At 53.3% G+C, this 22,285-nt stretch overlaps 1 protein-coding gene across 2 annotated transcripts in view; it reads right to left on the minus strand.

The window, feature by feature from the left end:
• PNPLA7 (patatin-like phospholipase domain containing 7) overlaps positions 1-22,285 on the minus strand; it is an 83,597-nt gene that overhangs the window by 8,939 nt on the left and 52,373 nt on the right. For both annotated transcript variants that reach the window (XM_011985148.1, XM_011985147.1), the window contains 5 exons: positions 16,662-16,811; positions 13,106-13,169; positions 12,461-12,629; positions 11,177-11,359; positions 9,869-9,987 (listed from right to left, as the gene is read on the minus strand). In XM_011985148.1, coding sequence (XP_011840538.1) covers positions 9,869-9,987; positions 11,177-11,359; positions 12,461-12,629; positions 13,106-13,169; positions 16,662-16,811 — 685 coding nt within the window. The remainder of the gene's footprint in view (positions 1-9,868; positions 9,988-11,176; positions 11,360-12,460; positions 12,630-13,105; positions 13,170-16,661; positions 16,812-22,285) is intronic.

The raw sequence follows: 22,285 nt of genomic DNA on the forward strand, positions 1-22,285 counted from the left end.
CTGTGTTAGCCAGGATGGTCTCGATCTCCTGACCTCGTGATCCGCCCGCCTCAGCCTCCCAAAGTGCTGGGATTATAGGCGTGAGCCACCGTGCCCGGCCATGCTATGTGTATTTTAACATAATAAAAAAGAACCATATGTAATACTGCCACGGAATATTAAATACTCAGGTAAGAGCCTTAAAAACAGGTTCAAGTCGGGAGGCAGAGGCTGTGGTGAGCTGAGATAGTGCCATCGCAGTCCAGCCTGGGCAACAAGAGCAAAACTCTGTCTCAAAAAACAAAAACAAATTCAAGGAATTAAAAACAAGAGTGTCAATTCTGGCATAAAACCAAATGGAAATTCTAGAAGTGAAAAATATAATAACAAATGAAAAACTCAATGAGTGGGCTTAACAGCAGAACAGAACAGCTGAAGAGAGAAATGGTAAAATACAAGATGGGTCAGAAGAAAATATTCATTGAATCATGAAGCATCAAAAGGATAGAATATGTAAAATATTGTTTTACAAAATCTGTAAAGGAATTTGGGAAACATGGGATCTGGCACCAAACTCTAATGTATGTGTAATCGGAGCTACAGAAAGCAGATGGGGAGGGAGCCGTATCTGAAGGGACAGTGGGGCATGTTCTAGAGACAGACGTCAGGCGTCGGAATCAGGAAGCATTACAAATCCTAACATAAATCAAAAGAAAACCATTCCCATGTTGTCAAAAACCCAAGGCAAAGAAAAAAGCTTTAAGCCAGCCTGAGAAAAGAAAAGACACGTTACCTTAACTTTTCTGTCCTCTGAGTGGTTGGGAGAGAGTACATATTTACTATGTTTCTTTATAGGCAATGTCTGCTTGTCTAAATGTTAGGGGGAAAAGAACAATTTAAATAAAAGAGAGTAAAATTAAGCAAATAACAAAGATAAGAGCACAACTTATAGAGCCAAAAACAAACATAGAGAAGATTGACAAAGATGAAAGTTGGTGTTGGAGGGACCAATTCGATGGATAGCCCTGGTGAGGCCGATCCAGGAAATGAAAGAGAGAAAGCGTCAATGATGAACAGGAAAGAAAATGGGAACATCGGCGCAGATGCTTTAGTTAAAAAGACTGAACAGCTTCATGCCATAAATAGAAAAATTCAGATAAAATGGGCACATTTTTAGAAAAACCTAACTTACCAAAATGACACAAGAAATAGAGCATCTGAGTAGTACTGTAACTTAGTAAAGATTAAATAAATTTAATCTATCTTTTTTTTTTTTAGACAGGGTCTAACTCTTGCCCAGGTTGGAGTGCAGTGGCGTGATCACAGCTCACTGCAGCCTCAACCTCCTGGGTTCAAGTGATTCCCCTCCTGCCTCAGCCTCCCAGGTAGCCACAACCACGGGCACACACCATCACGCCCAGCTAATCTTTTCATTTTTATAAAGACGGCGTCTCACTATGTTGCCCAGGCTGGTCTGGAACTCTTGGGCTCAAGAAATCCTCCCTCCTTGGCCTCCCAAAGTGCTGGGATTACAGGTGTGAGCCACCGCGCCTGGCCTGTGGAAGGTGTTATGTAAATTTTGTTTTATTTATTCCTTATATGTTTCATAAAATTCACTGGTGAAACCATCTGGACATGAAACTTTCTTTGTGGGGATTTAAAAGTTACAGATTCCATTCTGGCTGAGCACAGCGGCTCACACCTGTAATCCCAGCAGCGAGCTACGATGATGCCACTGCACTCCAGCCTGGGCAACAGAATGAAACCCTGTCTCAAAAAAAATAAATAAAAATAAATAAGCAAAAATAAAAAATTTTTTAAAAACCTTCCAGAGAATAGGAAAAGAAGATGAACTTCCCATTTCAGCGTATGAAGCCAGCAAACAAACCTTCATACCAAACCCGGTAAAGACATTTCAAAAAAGGACAATTTCAGTCCAGTCTTACTCAGGTTTGAATAGAATCTAGCAATATACAAACAGGATAACTTCAACATCATGACGAAACAGGTCTGTCCCAGGAGCACAATGTTGATTTTCATTGGAAAATCACTGTAATTAACACATTAACAGATTAAAGAGAAAATACAATCATCTCAATAGAGTCACAAAAATAACTATTCATGATTAAAAACAAAACAACAACAACAAAAAACAAAAAAACAAAAAAAAAAAACGCAGGAAACTGAGAATAAAAGGGAACTTCCCCAGTCTGACCAAGGGCAGCCACAAAAAGCCGACAGCCAAGATCACACTCAGTGGTGGGCTGAACACCTGCTCCCACGCCTGGGAATGAGGCTTGGGTGTCCACGCCCACCATGTCTATCCACACTGCACTGGTGGTTCTGACCAGCAAAGCAAAGCAAGAAAAAGAAACAGAAAGAAAGTACACATGCATATTGGACGGGAAGAGAAAATACTGTTTGAATCTCAGAAAATATAAGTATGTGTGTAGAAAGTCAAAAAGAATCTACAACAAAGCTACAAGAATAAATGAATTGGCCGGGCGCGGTGGCTCACGCCTGTAATCCCAGCACTTTGGGAGGCCGAGGAGGGCGGATCACGAGGTCAGGAGATCGAGACCATCCTGGCTAACACGGTGAAACCCCGTCTCTACTAAAAATACAAAAAACTAGCCAGGCGTGGTGGCCCAGCTACTCAGGAGGCTGAGGCAGGAGAATGTCATGAGCCTGGGAGGTGGAGCTTGCAGTGAGCTGAGATCCAACTACTGCACTCCAGCCTGGGCGACAGAGTGAGACTCCGTCTCAAAAAAAAAAAAAAAAAAAAGAATAAATGAATTTAGCAGGGTTGTAAGATACAAGATCAGTTTATAAATATCAGTTGTATTTCTATATACTGGCAACAAAAAATTTGAAAATGAAGTCTAAAATATATCATTTACGGCCGAGCACAATGGCTCACGCCTGTAATCCTAGCACTTTGGGAGGCCAAGGCGGGTGGATCATGAGATCAGGAGTTCAAGACCAGCCTGGTCAAGATGGTGAAATCCCGTCTCTACTAAAAATAAAAAAATTAGCCGGGCGTGGTGGTGGGCGCCTGTAATCCCAGCTCCTCAGGAGGCTGAGGCAGAGAATTGCTTGAACCCAGGAGGCGGAGATTGCAGTAAACCGAGATTGCACCACTACACTCCAGCCTGGGTGACAAAATTAAGACTCTGTCTCAAAAAAAAAAAAAGATACCATTTATAACAGTTTTTTAAAAGCCTGTAAAACCCTTAGAAATATAGTTAACAACAAAAGATGTGCAAGACGTCTACACTGAAGATCGCAAATCATGGCTGATCACCACTATGCGAGGCCTAAGGACACGGGGAGATCCATCTAGATCACGGGCTGGAAGGCTCAATGCTGTCAACTAATGAGGTACAGATTCGACATATTCTCCCATCCAAATCTCACAAGGTTTTCTTTTTGGAGATGCTGACGAGCTGCTTTTAAAATTCACATGAAGATGCAAAGGGCCTAGGACGGCCAAAACAATTAGAGAAAAATGGAAAATTGAAGGAACTACGTGACTCCTCAATGCCAAGACTGACTATGAAGCGACAGTAACGAAGACAGTGTAGTACTGTCATTAAGGATAGAGAAACACACCAACGGAACCCAGCAAGGTCCAGACGGGCTCACACCTGCAGGGCCACTGGATCTGACGGGGGCCTCAGCAGTTCAGGAGGGAGGGAAGGCATATTCGTCCGTTTTCATACTGCTCTGAAGAAATTCCTGAGACTGGGTTATTTCTAAAGAAAATGAGGTTTAGGCGGGTACGGGGCTCAGCGGGATTACCCAGCACTTGAGCAACCATACCCAACCTAAACCTCATTTCTTTATAAATTACAAGCCTGTAATTCCAGCACTTTGGGAGGCCGAGGAGGGTGGATCACCTGAGGTCAGGAGTTTGAGACTAGGCTGGCCAACATGGTGAAACCCTGTCTCTACTAAAAGTACAAAAATTAGTTGGGTGTGCTGGTAGGTGCCTGTAATCCTAGCTACTCGGGAGGCTAAGGCAGGAGAATCACCTGAACCTGCCAGGCAGAGGTTACAGTGAGCTGAGATTGCACCACCACACTCCAGCCTGGGTGACAGAATGAGACTCCGTCTCAAAAAAAAAAAAAAAAAAAAAAAAAAAAAATTGCGGTGACTCATGCCTGCAATCCCAGCACTTCGGGAGGCTGAGGTGAGTGGATCACAAGGTCAGGAGTTTGAGACCAGCCTGACCAACATGGTGAAACCTCATCTCTACTAAAAATACAAAAATTAGCTGGGTGTGGTGCCATGTGCCTGTAATCCCAGCTACTCAGGAGGCTGAAGCAGGAGAATTGCTTGAACCCAGAAAGTGGAGCTTGCAGTGAGCCGAGATCGCACCATTGCACTCCAGCCTGGGCGACAGAACAAGACTCCATCTCAAAAAAAAAAAAAAAGAAAAAAAAAAGGCTGAATGGACTCATAGTTCCATGTGGTTGGGGAGGCCTCACAATCATGGTGGAAGGCAAAGCAGGAGCAAAGGCACATCTTACATGGTAGCAGGCAAGGGCACGTGTGCAGGGGAGCTGCCCTTTGTAAAACCATCAGATCCCATGAGACTATCACGAGAAGAATATAGGAAAGACCCACCCCCATGATTCAGTTACCTCCCACCAGGTCCCTCCCACAACACGTGGGGATTATGGGAGTTATAATTCAAGGTGAGATTTGGGTGGGGACATGGCCGAACCATATCATTCAGAGCAATCAGACACCACATGGGAAAAGTGGACTCCCACCTCACACCAGTCATGAAAATCAGTTTGTGGTAGCTCACAGACTTAAACGTACAGGCTGGAAAAGCTTCCAGAAGATGTAGAATACCTCTGTGACCTTGGAATAGGTGGAACCTCTCAGGACACCAGAATTAATAACCATAAAAAAACTGGAAAATCACACTTCATCAAAATTTTAAATGGTTCATCCAAAGAGGCCATTAAGAAAATGAGAAGAAAAGCCTAGACTGAGGACAGTATCAGCAATAAATGCATTCACAAAAGACTTGTGTTCAGAATAAAGAACTCCTTCGATACAATAGTAAAAGACAAAAACCTATTACAAAATGGATAAAGAACTTAAAAGGATACTCCACAAAAGAAGATACACAAATGGCCAGCAAGCTCATGAACAGGTGTTCTACTCATCAGTCTTTGGAGGGATGCAAATTAGAATCACAGTGAGACACCACTGCAGACCATTAGAATGGGCAAAATTTAAAATACTGCCGTTACCAAGGGTCGGTGGGGATGTGGGCCACTCAAACTCTCAGACATTGCTGGTGGGAGTGTAAAATGATACAACTGTGCCATGACCGGGCACTTACACTGCTGGGCATTCGCCCAAGAAGAAAGGAAACATGTCCACAAAAGGATTTGAAGAAGAGTTGGGCTGGGTATGGTGGCTCATGCCTGTAATCCCAGCATTTTGGGAAGCTGAGGAGGGGGGGTCACTTGAGGTCGGGAGTTCGAGACCAGCCTGGCCAACATGGTGAAACCCCATCTCTACTAAAAATACAAAAATTAGCTGGGCGTGGTGGCGGGTGCCTGTAACCCCAGCTACTGGAGAGGTTGAGGCAGGAGAATTACCTGAAGCCAGGAGGTGGAGGTTGCAGTGAGCCAAGATCATGCCACTGCACTCCAGCCTGGGCTACAGAGCAAGATCCTGTCTCAAAACAGACAAACAAAAGAGTTGGTGATAACAGCTTTGTTTGTAATAACCAAGACCAGAAAACCAACCATCCATCAACAGGAAGGGGGAGAAGCAAAGTGTGGTGAGTGTACCCGGCAGCGCCACTGCTGAGAGTCAGGAGCACAGACAAATCTCAGGCATGCTATGTCGCGTGATCAACACAAGACACCAACAGGCGCGCAGTGGAAAACCTGAGCAAGCGAGGCGGGCAAAGTAAAGCCCACGATGCGCGTTCTCAGGAGCGCGACGCCGCCCGGGAGGAACATGGAGGGCTGCGGGGAACCCGGAGGAACACGGAGGGCTGCGGGGAACCGGGAGGAACACGGAGGGCTGCGGGGAACCCGGAGGAACACGGAGGGCTGCGGGGAACCCGGAGGAACACGGAGGGCTGCGGGGAACCCGGAGGAACACGGAGGGCTGCGGGGAACCGGGAGGAACATGGAGGGCTGCGGGGAACCTGGAGGAACACAGAGGGCTGCGGGGAACGTGCTCGGACCTCAGCGGTATTGTCGCAGAAAAGATCAACTGCAAGACACATTTGAGAAAAATCTTCCAGAAAGTGGAACAAAAGGACAGAGATGACGAATAGGGGAGAGAAAAGACTAAAAATTAGAAGATCCATCTAAGATGCCCCAAATCTGACCATCAGAAGCTCCAGGAAGGCCGGGCGCAGTGGCTCATGCCTGTGATCCCAGCGCTTTGGGAGGCTGAGGCAGGAGGACCCTCTGAGCCCAGGAGTTTGAGATTTGCCTGGCAACATGGTGAAACCCTCTCTCTCCAAAAAAAAGAAAGAAAGAAAGAAAGAAAAGAAAAACAACTTAGCCAGGTGTGGTGGCCTGCACCTATGGTCGCAGCAACTCAGGAGGCTGAGGCGGGAGGACTGCCTGAGCCCAGGAACTTCCAGCTACAGTGAGCTCTGACTGCACCGCTGCACTCCAGCCTGGGTGACAGAGAGATCCTGTCTCAAAAAAAAAAGCCTGGGCGCAGTGACTCACGCCTGTAATCACAGCACTTTGGGAGGCCAAGGTGGGCAGATCGCAAGGTCAGGAGATCGAGACCATTCTGGCTAACATGGGGAAACCCCGTCTCTGCTAAAATTATAAAAAAACAAAAAAATTAGCCAGGCGTGGTGGTGGGCACCTGTAGCTCCAGGAAGCGAGAACACAGAAAAGAGGGAGGTAAACATTTTCATTTAGAAAAGTTATAAATTTCCCAGAGTTGAAGCCTGTGAGTTTCCAAATTTGAAAGAGTCCACTGGGAATCCACTGTCAGTGGATGCAAAAAGAGCCACATGAAGGCCTGTCATCATGCACTTTCAGAATACCAAGAATGCAGAGTCTCAGGCCAGGCACAGTGGCTCACGCCTGTAATCCCAGCACTCTGGGAGGCTGAGTGGGGAGGACTGCTTGAAGCTGAGAGTTGAGGCTACAGTGAGCTTATGATTGCCACTGCACTCCAGCCTGGGCAACACAGCGAGACTCTGTTTTGTTTTTAAAAAAGAGAAAATCTCCTACAAGGTTCCAGAAGAAAAAACAGGCCTTGTGAATAAAAACAGCACTAAATTTCTCAACAACAATACAAAAAACTAAAAAGACAATGGAACCATGCCTTAAAATTCTCAGGGAAAATTATTTCCATCTAGAATTCTATACCCAGCCAAACTATCATACAAGTGTGAGAACAGAATGAGGACATTTGCTGATATGTATGCTCTTAAAACGTTTACATCTCCATGCACCTCCTCCTAGGGAAATTTCTAGAGCATATATCCACCAAAATGAGGAATAAACCAATGAAGAAGAAGACATGAAATTACAGGAAATGGAACTGAACACAGGAGAGAAACGAAAGTAGTTTCTAGGATGGCGGTTAAAGAAAATTCCAGGGCAACTTCTCAGCAGCACGCTAGAAAGCAACCAGTGGAGATAGGAGGAGGCTAGAGGGCTTTAGGGAGGACGACTCCTGAAAACTGAACAGAGACGAGTGGTGTGTCCGAACATACCGAGAGGAGGTTAATGCCTGCCTCGGTGTCCTTGGGTAAACTAAGGATGCCCAGAAAACTGAACAAATGTGAGAATTATTAAGTCCAAGGAAGGAACTTCAATCATAGGATAGGACAGGATGTGACTTAGCTCTGAGGGACACCCACACTGTCCTAACAACATAGACAGTGAGTGCTGGCTAACTAGTGATGGAACCACACTGGGATTTTGAGTGGAAAGGAGGGAGACAGATGCGTGGATGAGTGACTGATCGATAGTTGGAGATGGACAGACTCTGACTGCAGGTGTGGAAGGCGGTTAAGAAGTCAACAATCTAAAACCAAAAACAAAACAAAACAAAAACTTAGAATAGGAATGTGATTTAGAGACACAGACAAGCAGATAGCCCAAAACATGGGAAGTGGTTATTTCTGGGATAACTCTGGACGTGGTGCTGGAGGGAGGGCAAGGGCCTGCAGTTATGTGCCTTAAGAAATACTTACAGCTTCTAAGTATTATCTTGATCAAAGCTACGTTCTCATTAAAAATGCTGCTGATCTGGCCTGCAAGTCAGGTCCGGGTGTGGGCTCAACTGCTCCAAGTCCCTGCACTGTCCCAGACCCACAGAAGGAGACCTGGGTCCTGTCCCCAGCCTGACAACCTCAGGTAAGCCATTGAACTGCTCTAGGCCAACTTCTGCAGCGTTTAAGAGAAAGTATGGCACAAGAGGAGGTGGCAAGTCCCTTATACAGCAGGATGCAGTGGGCATTTCGCTACCTGGACCAGCCCCAGGGGCGGACAGGGCCCTGCCCTGGGGCCAGCAGAAGCATCCTTGAGGCCCTGGGGCTACCTCCAAGCTCCTCCCTGGGTAGCAGTGCTGGCACTCCGTGGGAGATGGGAGAGGCTGCCGGAGAGGCCCCACCCCAGCAGGGCAGCCCCGGCCTGGACCCCTGCCCAGGCACCCCTCGGCGTCCTCCCTTCATTTGGGGGCAACAGTAGGAGGCCCTGCCCTGCCCCTTATGCACACCTGGCTCAGCAGAGGGGCATGTGCCTGTCCCACCCTCCTCGGGGCTCCCGGGCTCCATCTCGGTGCCAAGTGTATCTATTCACGGTCAGGAGAAGGTGGTGTCTGATGACAAGGCAGGGGAGGAGTGACCTGGGATTAAAGTCCCTGAAAGACTCAGTTTGGGCAGAGAGCAGAATCATTCTTTTTTTTTTTTTTGAGACGGAGTCTGGCTCTGTCGCCCAGGCTGGAGTGCAGTGGCCGGATCTCAGCTCACTGCAAGCTCCGCCTCCCAGGTTCACGCCATTCTCCCGCCTCAGCCTCCCGAGTAGCTGGGACTACAGGCGCCCGCCACCTCGCCCGGCTAGTTTTTTGTATTTTTTAGTAGAGACGGGGTTTCACCGTGTTAGCCAGGATGGTCTCGATCTCCTGACCTCGTGATCCACCCGTCTCGGTCTCCCAAAGTGCTGGGATTACAGGCTTGAGCCACCGCGCCCGGCCCAGATCATTCTTTATCAAGTATTAGAGTGAAGGAAACTCACCAGACCCCGGAAAGACCGGCTGAGGAAAGAGCAGAGGTTTCAAAGGAGACGCAAAGGGCCAACAAGCAACCACTTCTTTTTTTGTTTGTTTGTTTTGTTTTTTGAGACATAGTCTTGCTCTGTCCCCAGGCTGGAGTGCAATGGTGCAATCTGGGCTCACTGCAACCTCCGCCTCCCACGTTCAAGCAATTCTCCTGCCTCAGCCTCCCGAGTAGCTGGGACTACAGGTGCACGCCACCACGCCTAGCTGATTTTTCTACTTTTAGTAGAGACTAGGTTTCGTCAGGTTGGCCAGGATGGTCTTAATCTCTTGACCTCGTGGTCTGCCTGCCTCAGCCTCCCAAAGTGCTGGGATTACAGGTGTGAGCCATTGTGCCTGGTCCAAGTAGCCACTTGTAAGCAAAGGCAGTCAAAACGAGATATGTCTTCTACTAAACTGGCCATAATAAAACCAGGGCCACTCTGGGTGTCAGTGGGCATACCATGTGCGCTAGGTCTGGACAGGAGGCCTGAGGGTCTCCTTGTCTTTGAGTGACACCCCCCGCCCCAGCACCCAGCACCTCCCAGCACCCGAGGGGGTGACTGTCACCACACACACAACCGTGAGGAGTGCGTGGGAAGCGAGGGGCACTCACCTTGCTCCCCCTCCCCCAAGCACCAGGGCAATGGCGTTGCCCGTCAGCACCCTGGCCAAGCGGGAGAAGTCTGAGTGTCGGTCCGGGGGCCGCTGGAAGACGCGCTTGTACATTTCCACCTGGGGGAAGAGCCATCAGGCAGTGCTGGTGCAGGGCCCCACCCTCGGCCGAGACCTCGCATCCTGGCTTGACTGGGGGGAGTTTCCTCCACTTCTAACCCAAACTGACCCCAAATCCTCCCCAGCATGCAGCATGCCCTGCCTGATAAGACTGATCAACACCTCAGTGCCCGGGCCAGGCCCCAGAGACAGCTCAGCTACTGGGGGGAGGACACTGGCAGAGGGTACGTGGGCAAGAGAGTGGGCCCGGGTGGGGGGCCAGAGGGCCTCCTCAGAGCTGTCCCCACTGGGGTCCCCCAATCCTGCAGCAGATGGTGCTTTCAGGGTGCAGGTTCCTGGACAGAGCTGTGGGCTGGGGGCTGTGAAGCATGAGCAGCCTCCAGACACCTCTCGCCCTCAGGCCCCAGGGCTGCCTGAGGACACTGGAATTAAAAGTCTCAGGGGCCGGGTGCGGTGGCTCAAGCCTGTAATCCCAGCACTTTGGGAGGCTGAGACGGGCAGATCACGAGGTCAGGAGATCGAGACCATCCTGGCTAACGCGGTGAAACCCCGTCTCTACTAAAAAATACAAAAAACTAGCCGGGCGAGGTGGCGGCGCCTGTAGTCCCAACTACTCGGGAGGCTGAGGCAGGAGAATGGCGTGAACCCGGGAGGCGGAGCTTGCAGTGAGCTGAGATCCGGCCACTGCACTCCAGCCTGGGTGACAGAGCGAGACTCCGTCTCAAAAAATAAATAAATAAATAAATAAAAAATAAAAGTCTCAGGGTCTTCTGCCCAAAGGAGGGAGCAGTGCTGGCCTGAGGACACCCTCGTCGGCCGGATGTGGGGCCTCAGCCTCAGCCCTGAGCAGCCCTGATGTGAGGCCCATCCCCCAGGGTTTACTGCCCCTCCCCTGATGTCAGGCCCGTCTCCCAGGGTTCAGTGAGCCCCCAGCCCCATGGCCGCCCTGTGGCTGCCCCCACCCTGCTGGCTGCCTCCTAGCTGCAGGGGGTGTCACCTTGCCGTGGCCACGAGAGGCCCAAAGGGCAAGAGGAAGGAGACGTGAGGCAGGGTCACGTTCACAAGCACAGGAAGGGCCCAGGGAGCGCAGGTGTCAGGAAATCAGGTGGGGAATGTGAAGGTGGCTTCGGACATTCAAGGAAATGAACGACAGAGCCATGGGCAGGCCGCCTGGCTCTCCCCGCCTCACCAGCTGGGGCAGGCTCCTCCTGGAGAAGACGCGGCGCGGGCAGCAGAGGTGCAGGTGGCCGGAGCACCAGCTCCGCATGTTCAGCCACTCCACGGTGCGGGCCGGCGCCGGGCCCTCCTCCCGGTGCAGCAGGATCAGCTGCTTCTGAGCACGCACAGCTGTGCTCTCCAGCATCCGCTCCAGCTGAAAGGCAGAGCCCACGTGTCTGCCAGCCGGGCGAGCCTGCGACTCGGGGCAGGACGGAGCTGAGGGCAGCACAGAGGGTCTGTGGGCAGGACCCCGGGAGCAGCGCCTGGGTTCTGCAAAGCAACTTGGCTGTGGCCTGGTCTTGGCGCTGCCGAAGCTGTGACGGCAGGGGGCTGTCCGTCTGTCCACGGTGCCGGGCAAGGTCAGCACGGCAGGAGGGGACACCTCCTCTTTCTGTTTCTCTAACACTGCCTCATAAACACATACAGCAACCTTTTCGAATGAGGTATTTTGCAAACAAACCATCACAAGGGAGCATCACTAGCTGCAGAACAGGAACATACATCAGAGAGGAGGCATTTTTAGCTGCCCCAGGATTAGCCCAGGCAGGCTTGTGATGAGAACAGAGCAGGGAGCAGAGGAGGGAGACGGAAATGCGAACTGAAGGCAGGAAGCTGGAGAACGAACAGGACTGGGCAGTCGTGAGCCCGAGGCCTCGCCTGCAGCAATGGCCAGGTGGAAGGTCCACAGGCAATTGGGTCAGCGATCTGCTGCCATCTGGGAACCTGCAGACACAGCCTGGGGCCGGCGTACCGAAGGTGCCTGCACAGGCTGTTCCAGTTGGCTGAGGATGCAGAGGCAGAGGGTGAGGGATTCACAAGAGGAAAACTAAGTAGCCAGAAAAAGCAGCGAGGGGAACAGGAACGACGCCGAAACCTAAATGCTGTGGAGAAGAGCAAACTTCAGACGACATAAAATAGGGCACCGTTTATGTAAAAGGTGAGACCTGGAAAGGGCTTCCTGTACCGGCTGTAAAAGTGCGAAAGGCGGCCAGAGGCTTTGACTTCACAAGAGGCCACGTGGGGCCCCTGCCCTGCCCCGCGCTGGAACCGCTGGAGACCTGCCCTGCCTGTGCTGGCACCGCTGGAGGTCAATACAGCACCATGTTTTTAAAACGCGGGTAGCAGATATCTGAGTGTTGGCTCTCATTTTCTGTCCTTTTCTGAGTTTGTGCAGTATTTCACTCAAAGGAAAAGAGAAACAGGAGGTTCTGAAGAGAGGGCTCTCCCCAGCTCCACTGGCCTTCCCCATGCTCACCTCGCCTACTGTGGGCTCCTGGTCACCCAGGCCCACGATGAGGATGCAGTCGGCCTGGCGCACGCAGCGCTGGGTCCAGGGTGTGAGCGTGCCGTCTGCCTGGTAGAGCACGATCCTGTGCGTGTCCTCCTGCTGCCCCAGCCAGCTGGACAGCCGGTACTCGTGGACACTGCAGGCCGCAGGGGGAGGACCTCACTACTCCACAGGGGCCTGGCACTCTTAGTGCGTGTCCCCAGTGGAAAGAGGCAGCAGAGGCCAGCACCAGTCGCTGCCCCTTCCCCTCCCGGCCCAGCACTTCCTGCTATCTCTAGTTTGCAGTGAGTCATTCAGGGCCTAGGTGGTCAAGCACAGGCTGCAGTTAAGCCCAGAGGCTGAGGCTCACTGCAGGGCAGGCGGGGGAAGGTGAGACCCCGGGCTGCCCAGGCGGGAAGCAGGGGCCGGGATCTCCTGGGAGGCCCGACAGTGCCCAGCAGGTCACTGCTGCCCAGTGTGTGTTTGGTGAGGGGCGTCATGTCATCAGCCCTCACACCCCGGTGTGCCGGATGAGGAGCTGCAGTGCAGATGCCGGACGTGACAGAGTGGGGACACCTCTCAGGGCTGCACTGGGCCGGCTGGGAGGAGGGAGTCGGGGCTGACGGCACGCACCTGTCCAGGGCAGCAGAGCCGAGGCGCCGTTTTATGTTGTCACTGGTCAGCAGCAGGGTCGGGCCTGAAAATACCATCACCAGTAATGGAGCCTGCCCAGGCCGCCCACCTCCAAGGCTGAGCAAGGCACCAACACCAAGCAAGGCAGTGAGAGTCCCCTCCCCACCCCCAAGGCCCGCTCCCCTTCAGCGCAACTGCCAAGCCTTCTTCACCTGCCAGTGCGGAAGGGCCTGTGGCCTCATGCTACCTCCCCTCTGCCCTGAAGGAGGCCTCGGGCAGCCTCTCTGAGCCTCGGTCTCCTCCAGCACAAGGAGCAGTGGAATCTCTGTGTCCTGCCATGTGTGCAGGGCAGGGAAGGTTGTACGATGGGAGATAACATAATTTCCCAAACCCAGATCATCGAGGCGCCAGACGCCAAGAGGCCAGGGTCCCCAGTGTCGAGATGCCTGTTCGTACGCATCTTCCATGTGGGCACAGCTGTCAGGGCCCTTCTCAACCAGGGGCGCCAGCGTCAGCCCTGGCATCACAGCCACCAGAGGCTTGGGGGAGAAGCTAAGATGAGGGGCTCAGCCTGAGGGGGTGCTGCTTGGCAGTGCCAGGTGGGAAAGGACCCAGAGACTCATGTGTGGGAAGCAGAGAGGTCTAATTCTAATTACAAGCTAGAGATCGGCCAAGCGCCGTGGCTCACGCCTGTAATCCCAGCACTTTGGGAGGCGAGGCGGGCGGATCATGAGGTCAGGAGATCGAGACCATCCTGGCTAACACGATGAAACCCCGTCTCTACTAAAAATACAAAAAATCAGCTGGGCATGGTGGCAGGTGCCCCTAGTCCTAGCTACTCGGGAGGCTGAGGCAGGAGAATGGCATGACCCAGGAGGTGGAGCTTGCAGTGAGTCGAGATTGCACCACTGCACTTCAGCCTGGGTAACAGAGTGAGAATCCGTCTCAAAAAACAAAACAAACAGCTAGAGATCAGATCAATGTGTCCTGTGCCTTGCCTTAACTGGTAACATTTGTTTCCTGGAGGCACACAAGATAAGGGCCCCTCTGACAACTGACCTGGAATACCCCTGGACCCAAGGCCCAGCTCCGAGCTCAAAATCCAGCCCAGTGCCAGTGGGACATGCAGCAGCCGGAACCTGCTCGCTGCTGTGGGACTGTAGCCCGGTGCAGCCTCACTGGAAGTCGGCTCGGTGGTTTCTTCTACAACTAAACATACTCTGACCACAGGATCCGGCAATCACACTTCCTGGTGTTTACCCAAGGGAAGTGAAAACTTCTGTCCATGCAGAAGCACGCACACAGGTGTTTACAGCAGCTTCACTCCTAATTGCCAAACCCTGGAAGCTGCCAAGATGCCCTGCAGTAGATGAACAGATAAACTGGTGCGTCCAGGCAGCGGACGATGACTCAGCACCAAAAAGAACTGAGCTCCAGGCCAGAAAAAGGCCAGGAGGAACCTGGGTGCACGTGACTGAGTGGGAGAAGGCCGTCTGCAGAGGCTACACTGTGTGGTTCCATTTCTATCACTTTCCCAGAATGATGAAATTATAGAGATCGAGAACAGGTCCCTGGCTGCCGGCAGGCTGGGGTGCTGGGTAACAACGTGGCAGCCACCTGCAGGGTCTCCTCTGTGACAGAGCGGTCCCACGGCCCTGTGTGGTGCAGGTCACAGAAACGGCACCCACGTCACACCGCACGGCACACACCCAGGAGGGCACGGACGGGCTGCTGGGGCCCGAGGGGTCTACAGACGGCGTAAACGCCAACGTCCCAGCCTCAATGTTACCCCCTAACGCGCTGCCCGTGAGGGAGCCCCAGCGAAGGGAACATGGGGTCTGTCTTTACTATTCTACAATTTCTCCAATCCTATAATTATTTCAAAATAAAGTGGTTTTTTTGTTTGTTTGTTTTGACACGGAGTCTCGCTCTGTTGCCCAGGCTGGAGTGCAATGGCACCATCTCAGCTCACTGCAACCTCCACTTCCCGAGGTCAAGCGATTCTCCTGCCTCAGCCTCCCTCGTAGCTGGGACTACAGGCGCCCACCACCAAGCCCGGCTAATTTTTGTGTTTTTAGCGAGACTGGGTTTCAATATGTTGGCTAGGTCAGTCTCGAACTCCTGACCTCAAGTGATCCTCCCACCTCGGCCTCCCCAAGTTCTGGGATTAAGGGCGTGAGCCACCGCACCCGGCGAAAAAGTGTTTTTTAAAGGTAACTAGTTTCTATGAAGCCGTACAGCTCCACCGCACTGCTAGAAGGCGTTTTTGGATGCACCTGGAATACTCTGACTGATGTCACTGGAAATGAGTACGATTTTCTGCATATACTGGGAATATGTGTCATGTAATGACGGTCAAGGTCATCAGACAAGGCAATCCATGCTTTATGTGTTTTAAAATTTTGTTTTGAGAGTAACTTTTATTTATTTACTTTTGAGATAGAGTCTTGCTCTGTCACCCAGGGTAGAGTGCAGTGGTGCGATCTCGGCTCACTGCAACCTCTACCTCCTGGGTTCAAGCGATTCTCCTGCCTCAGCCTCCCATGTAGCCGGGATTACAGGTGCCCGCCACCATGCCCGGCTAATTTTTATATTTCCAGTAGAGATGGGGTTTCACCATGTTGGTCAGGCTGGTCTTGAACTCCTGACCTCAGGTGATCCGCCCGCCTCGGTCTCCCAAAGTGCTGGGATTACAGGTCTGAGCCACCACGCCTGGCTGAGAATAACTTTTAAATATTAGATGTTTACAGTAGTATCTTTCTACATTATACATTTTTTGCATTTATTATTTTCTATTACCAAATGTCTGTATCAGGAGAGAGCATTTTCACATGGTTCTGAAATACTCTTGTCACAATATGTTGTTTCATAATAATTATACAACATTCATTGCATTATCATTATTATTATTATTATTATTAGAGATGGAGTCTTACTCTGTCGCCCAGGCTGCAGTGCAATGGTGTGATCTCAGCTCACTGCAACCCCTACCTCCCGGGTTCAAGTGATTCTCCTGCCTCAGCCTCCCCAGTAGCTGGGATTACAGACGTGGACCACCATGCCCGGCTAATTTTTGTATTTCTAGTAGAGATGAGGTTTTACCATGTTGGCCAGGCTGGTCTTGAACTCCTGACCTCTGCCTCCCAAAGTGCTGGAATTACAGGCATGAGCCACCATGCCCGGCCACATTTATTATTATTGCATTATTTTGCCAAGACAACACTGAAATTTTTAGTATAACCCTAAACCCACAGAAAACTGACTTCCTATTATCATGGTCTCTATAATCACATGGAAACTTGTAAATAAAATGTTGCAAAGATTACAGAATACCTGAATACCGCAGAACTCTGAGTTCTCAGGAAATTCAACTCCTTGTCCCTGAATCCCCAGATTTAACGGCTGCCAGGAATTTGGAAACACTACGGAACACTGACCCCCGCCTGAGCCCCGGCCACCCACCGCCGCGTCCCCTCGAAGACGGAGGGCAGCCGGCACGCCCCCTACGCAGGCCCAGAACCCAGAGACGGCTGGAGGCCGGGAGGCCCAGGCTTACCGATGGCGCTGAGGGCGTGCTCCAGCTCCAGGGCAAAGGCAGTGAGGGGCACTTCCTCTGACACGGGCATCACTGCCACCGTGGACAGGTTGACAGCTGGGTTCCCCGAGTCCCACTTGCTGCCCGCCGTGGGGAGCCCAAGCTGGTGGCCTGTGGAGCAAACGACCCACGTCAGCTGGGACAGCCCAGACGCTCGCAGACGCCTCCAGACGCCCTGTGGCCCCCCAGGCTGCCCAGGAGCAACGCAGCAGCACCAGAGGCTGCCTGGGCCTTGTGCCTCCCCAGCCCTTAGGGGCTGCCTGGACTTCATGCCACCCCCAGCCCTCAGAGGCTACCCGGGCCTCACACCGTCCCCAGCCATGTGGCTGCTCAGGCCTCACACCGTCCCCAGCCGTGTGGCTGCCCAGGCCTCATGCCTCCTCCAGGCCAGAGGCTGTCTCAGGCCTTCCCCAGCTCTTCCTGATGAGCTGTCAGTCCACACGTGCAAGCGCCCCCAGGCCCCACACAGCAGGCCTGACGAGCACTGGTCCAGGCCCAGGCCCGGGCAGTGGATTCGTCCTGACCCACTGAAGACAGTGATTCAGGGAGCGACTGAAAGGAACATGAGGCTTGGAGTAAACTAGACAAACTCTCCAGGTGAGGCCTCATCCTCTGAACCAACCCCTCGCAGGGCTTTCCACCACTCACTCCAGGAACAGTAAACAATTCACAGGCTAGAGAGCAACAGGTGTGCTTCTCTTGTCTGTTATCTGCAAGGGACCCCAGAAACCAAGAGAGCACAGCGCAGCCCTGGGAAACCTGGGCCGGGCCCTGGAGACCCCGGAGACGTCAGTGAGGAGGTCAAGGCAGACCGGGCTTTCCTCTCCCTGAGACTGGAGCCTCCAGGGCCCACCACGGGGGCACACCCAGACAGGCAGGACCCTCTCCCTGGCCCCCATGTAGGCTGAGGGGCCCCTCAGCCAGCACAATGGCAAGGACATGGACCCGGAGTCTGGGAACTTGAGGGTCCCCCGAGGGTCCCAGGCCCTCTTTACTGGAAGCCACGTGATGAGTGGCATCTCTGCTTCCACGGAAGAGGTTTAGGGGACGGCCTCAACACTCCCAAGGCCACCGCACCACCAGCCACGCTCCTGCCCACGAGGGTCTCCTGCATCCAGGTGCCATGGACACTCCTCCTCTGCAGCCCCCATGGCCCAGCCCTCCCACAGGCTGTCCCTTGGCCTATGCCTCCCGTCCCCAGTGAGGCGGCTTCCAAAATCCACCAGACACGCAGGTCCTGATTGGCCAAGGTCAGAGTAAGGGGATGCGGCGTGGTCAGGCAAGAGGCCAGGAGAGCAAACTTGGGGACACAGAACAAGTGAGGGCTTGAGGGACACTCCCTGCAGACGGTGGCTAGCGGACGCCTGCAAGCTCCTGGGATGTACACGGCACCGTGGCAGCACTGCGGGTAAGAGCCTGTGAACAGGGACCATGGCTCGGGGAACCAGCGCACAGCCAGCAATCGTGGTGCTCACAGGAAAACAGCTGATGACGCGCTGCTGAGCAGGGAAGCTGCAGAGTGGTTTATAACTACAATTCCATTATTACATAAACACTCCAGGCCTCCCAAACGAAAGCACCTGCACCTGTACGCAGGCAGAAACAGATAAATGATGCTGCCCATCCAACATCCCGAATAAGTGTCCAAGACTCACACAGCCCCAGATCTTCCCTCGGACTCAGCCCCCACCTCCGGCCCCAGGCTCCCACCCGACCCACCAACGCTCAGTCCCTGCCCTCAGTCCACCTCATCACCGGGAGCACTGGGCCTCCACCGCACAGCCTTGGAGGGCTTCAGCCGCCTTCTGAGAGGAGGCTCTGCGCACAGTGGCCAGAGCTGACCTTCAATGCCCAAGTCTGCCAGGAGCCTTTTTTGCTCAAAGCCCCCGGTGCCCCTCCCCACTCAGAACAAGCCGAAGTCTGCAGCCTCTGCCCATCTGCGGTCCCCGAGAGCTGCTGGTGACCCCCACACCACACAGCTCTATGCCCATCTGTGGTCCCCGAGAGCTGCTGGTCACCCCCACACCACACAGCTCTATGCCCATCTGCGGTCCCCAAGAGCTGCTGGTGAGCCCCACACCACACAGCTCTATGCCTGGCCCCAAGGGTCCTGACCTCCTCAGGGAGGGCTGCCCCACCACCTGCGTGCCCCTGCCCCTCCCACCCTCTTCTGAGCCATCTCTCTTGCCTTCTCGGTCTAATTTCGTCCCTGACCTAACTCGACTGCGGCTCTGGGAGAGGAATCTTTCCTGACTGGCCTCCTGAGCACAGTGCCAGCTTCCGACGGGGCCCAGTGTCCCCAGCAGGTAAGCCAGGGATGGAGGGTTGGGTGCTGTGCAACGGCTGCCAAGGGCTCAGGGTCCTGTGCTCATCTCTGCCTGGAGGCTGCACAGCCCAGCTGCATCCCCAGCTGTTCACAGACCGCACCCCGCTCTGCCAAGGGCTGTGACGTGCAGCGCTGGAGACGTGCAGAGGCATCCACACAGGGCCCTGGTCAGGATAAGCGCTTGGAGCTGAGCGGCCCAAAGTGCAGGCCTGGAGGGCAGCGCTGGCCGTGTGTCGCCGTGGGGCTCATGGACCCCTGGAGGGGACCCCAGCCCTGGAGTAAATACCCAACCAGCAGCACCAGTAAAGGACTCTGCCCTCGGCCTGACGCGTGCAGCTGTCTGTGCAGGAAAAGAACCAGGCGCCTGAGCAGCTGTAAGAGGGAGGCGCCACGTCTTCATCTCCTGCCTGGGGGTTCGCAGGTCTTTGTGCAGCCTACATAGCCTTTGTGATAAAACTCCACAACGACAGACAAGAAAATGAAGCAAAATAAACCCTCCACACATGTTCCTCCTGGCAGCCTCTGCTCCTCTGGGGAACCAACCACACCGGCATGGAACCCACTGTGCCGGCCACAGAGCCTCCAATTCTCACCACCCCCAGCTGGCTCCCTGAGAGGCCGTCCCATCCAGCCTCCACCTGCCTGTCAGGGGGGTCTCAGGAGCCCGGGCACCACCACGACCCAGCACGCCCCGCGAGGCGTCCCCAGCATCACCTTCACCGCACGTCCCTCCCCGCAGCTGAGCCTCAGCCACACAGGAGGAGCGGGGGACTCGGGCCAGACGATGCTTCTCCGCCTCTAGGCGCTAAGTGGAAGGCATGCGGCTTCTATAATCAGGAGGAAATAACTCCCAGATAGCAAACAAACAATACACACACAGGCCAAAGTGCTGCTGAGCAGAGAAGGACGGAGAACCGCCACCTCGTCCCGAGATTCGGCCTCAACACTGCTCTCGCAGTCTGATGTGGACTTACTGTTCCTGCAGCTTTTCCTTGGGGATCCCCTTCCTCTCGCCTCTCCACGGACTGAGGTGTCACAGTCCTCATTTCAGGCAGAACGGGGGAGGCCATTGCTAGTTCCACATGGCCTTGGCCTTGGGAAAAGGCACCGGTAAGGTTCTGGCTCTGGGCCAGAAGGGAGGCGGAGCAGACACAGGCCACCTGACTGTCGCCAGTCACGATCAGAGAGGGACACAGCTCGAGGCAGCTCTCACAAGACTCCAAAGGATGGAGAGGAAGGCAGGCTGGCCGGGGACCCTGGACTCATGAAAGAACCACCCGACTCAGGCCAAGAAAGAAGCAGAGTCCGCTTCCCAGCCACATGGCTGCCACAGACGGAGGGGTCTGTCACTCCCTCCCCATGGGAGTTGCCTCCAGCGACACTGACTGGCACCAAGCAAGCACCAGCACATGCCCCTCCCAACTATGCACCCCTGTACCAGCAAGCATCTCCCAACTGTCCACCGCCCATACAGGAAACATCTTCACCAACTGTCCATCCCCTGACCAGCAGACATCGCTCCCAACTGTCCACCCCCTGACCAGCAGACATTGCTCCCAACTGTCCACCCCCTGACCAGCAGACATCCCTCCCAACTGTCCATCCCGAATAGCAGACATCCCTCCCAACTGTCCACCCCCTGACCAGTGAACATCCCTCCCAACTGTCCACCCCCTGACCAGCGAACATCCCTCCCAACTGTCCACCCCCTGACCAGCGAACATCCCTCCCAACTGTCCACCCCCTGACCAGCAGACATCCGTCCCAACTGTCCATCCCTGACCAGCAGACATCCCTCCCAACTGTCCACGCTCTGACCAGTGAACATCCCTCCCAACTGTCCACCCCCTGACCAGCAGACATCCCTCCCAACTGTCCATCCCTGACCAGCAGACATCCCTCCCAACTGTCCATCCCTGACCAGCAGACATCCCTCCCAACTGTCCACCCCTGACCAGCAGACATCGCTCCCAACTGTCCACCCCCTGCAGAGAAAGCAGAGGAGGCCCCACCCCCTGCCAACTAGAGGCAGGAGACCAAGAAAGCCTCCAAATCTGCTCATGAAGACCCAGCCTGTGCCAGGGTCAGGTGTGCGGCTCTGAGAGCTGAAGACGGCACAGAATGCAGCCTTCACACTGGGCCTGGGCAGCACCCAGTAGGCACACCAGGGTCAGTTCACATTCAAACCACACTCCACAAATGTCGGCCAAGACATGCCCTGTGAATACAAGCACACCGACAGTGAAATTGAAGACTTAAATGGGAACCAGAGTCTCATAGTCTAACACGCAAAACATCAGGACTCAAAATCCACGGTGCCCAGGACGGGTCCACAGTGACCAGGGTGCCCAGGACGGGTCCACAGTGACCAGGCCACATCCACGGTGACCAGGATGGGTCCACGGCGACCAGGTCACATCCACGGTGCCCAGGATGGGTCCACAGTGACCAGGGTGCCCAGGACGGGTCCACAGTGACCAGGTCACATCCACGGTGCCCAGGATGGGTCCACAGTGACCAGGGTGCCCAGGACGGGTCCACAGTGACCAGGTCACATCCACGGTGACCAGGATGGGTCCACAGTGACCAGGGTGACCAGGATGGGTCCACAGTGACCAGGCCACATCCACGGCGACCAGGACGCCAAGAGCAAGGAGACTCTGAACCAGAGCAGCAGAAACAGTCCACAGATAAAAACGACCACATGTCATGGACGGAATTATTCCTCCAGGACAATAAAGCCGTTATTACCAGCTAGGACCAGCAATCCTGAACACTCCTGAAACAAAGACAAAGAGAGAACATCCTAGTAAAGAAACAGGAGGCCTACAGAAGAACCAAAACACAATGACAGAAAAATTTTTTTAAAACTCTGATAGGCCTCAAAGCAGAATCGAGATGACAAAAAGCCAAAGATCCTGAAGATAGATCAAAAGAAACAATTCCATCTTAACATCAGAGAGAGAGAAAGATTTAAAACACGAACAGTGCCCCGGAGACCTTGAGGACAATAACGCGAGGTCTAACACTTGCGTCACTTTATTTCCAGAGCAGGTGGAGGCGTCCACAGGTGAAAGAATCGTTTGAAGACATACAGATTGAACACTCCCAAAATGTGTTAAAAGCTATAAACCTATGGGTCCAAGACGAAGAAACCCCAAACAGGACAGATCCAAAGTATTCATGCTCAGACACTTCCAAATCACATTTCTGAAAACTAAAGACAGAGAAAAACATCTTTGTGTGTGTGTGTTTTGAG

The sequence above is a fragment of the Mandrillus leucophaeus genome, unplaced genomic scaffold (assembly GCF_000951045.1).
Source record: "Mandrillus leucophaeus isolate KB7577 unplaced genomic scaffold, Mleu.le_1.0 Scaffold28, whole genome shotgun sequence".
NCBI lineage: Eukaryota > Metazoa > Chordata > Mammalia > Primates > Cercopithecidae > Mandrillus > Mandrillus leucophaeus.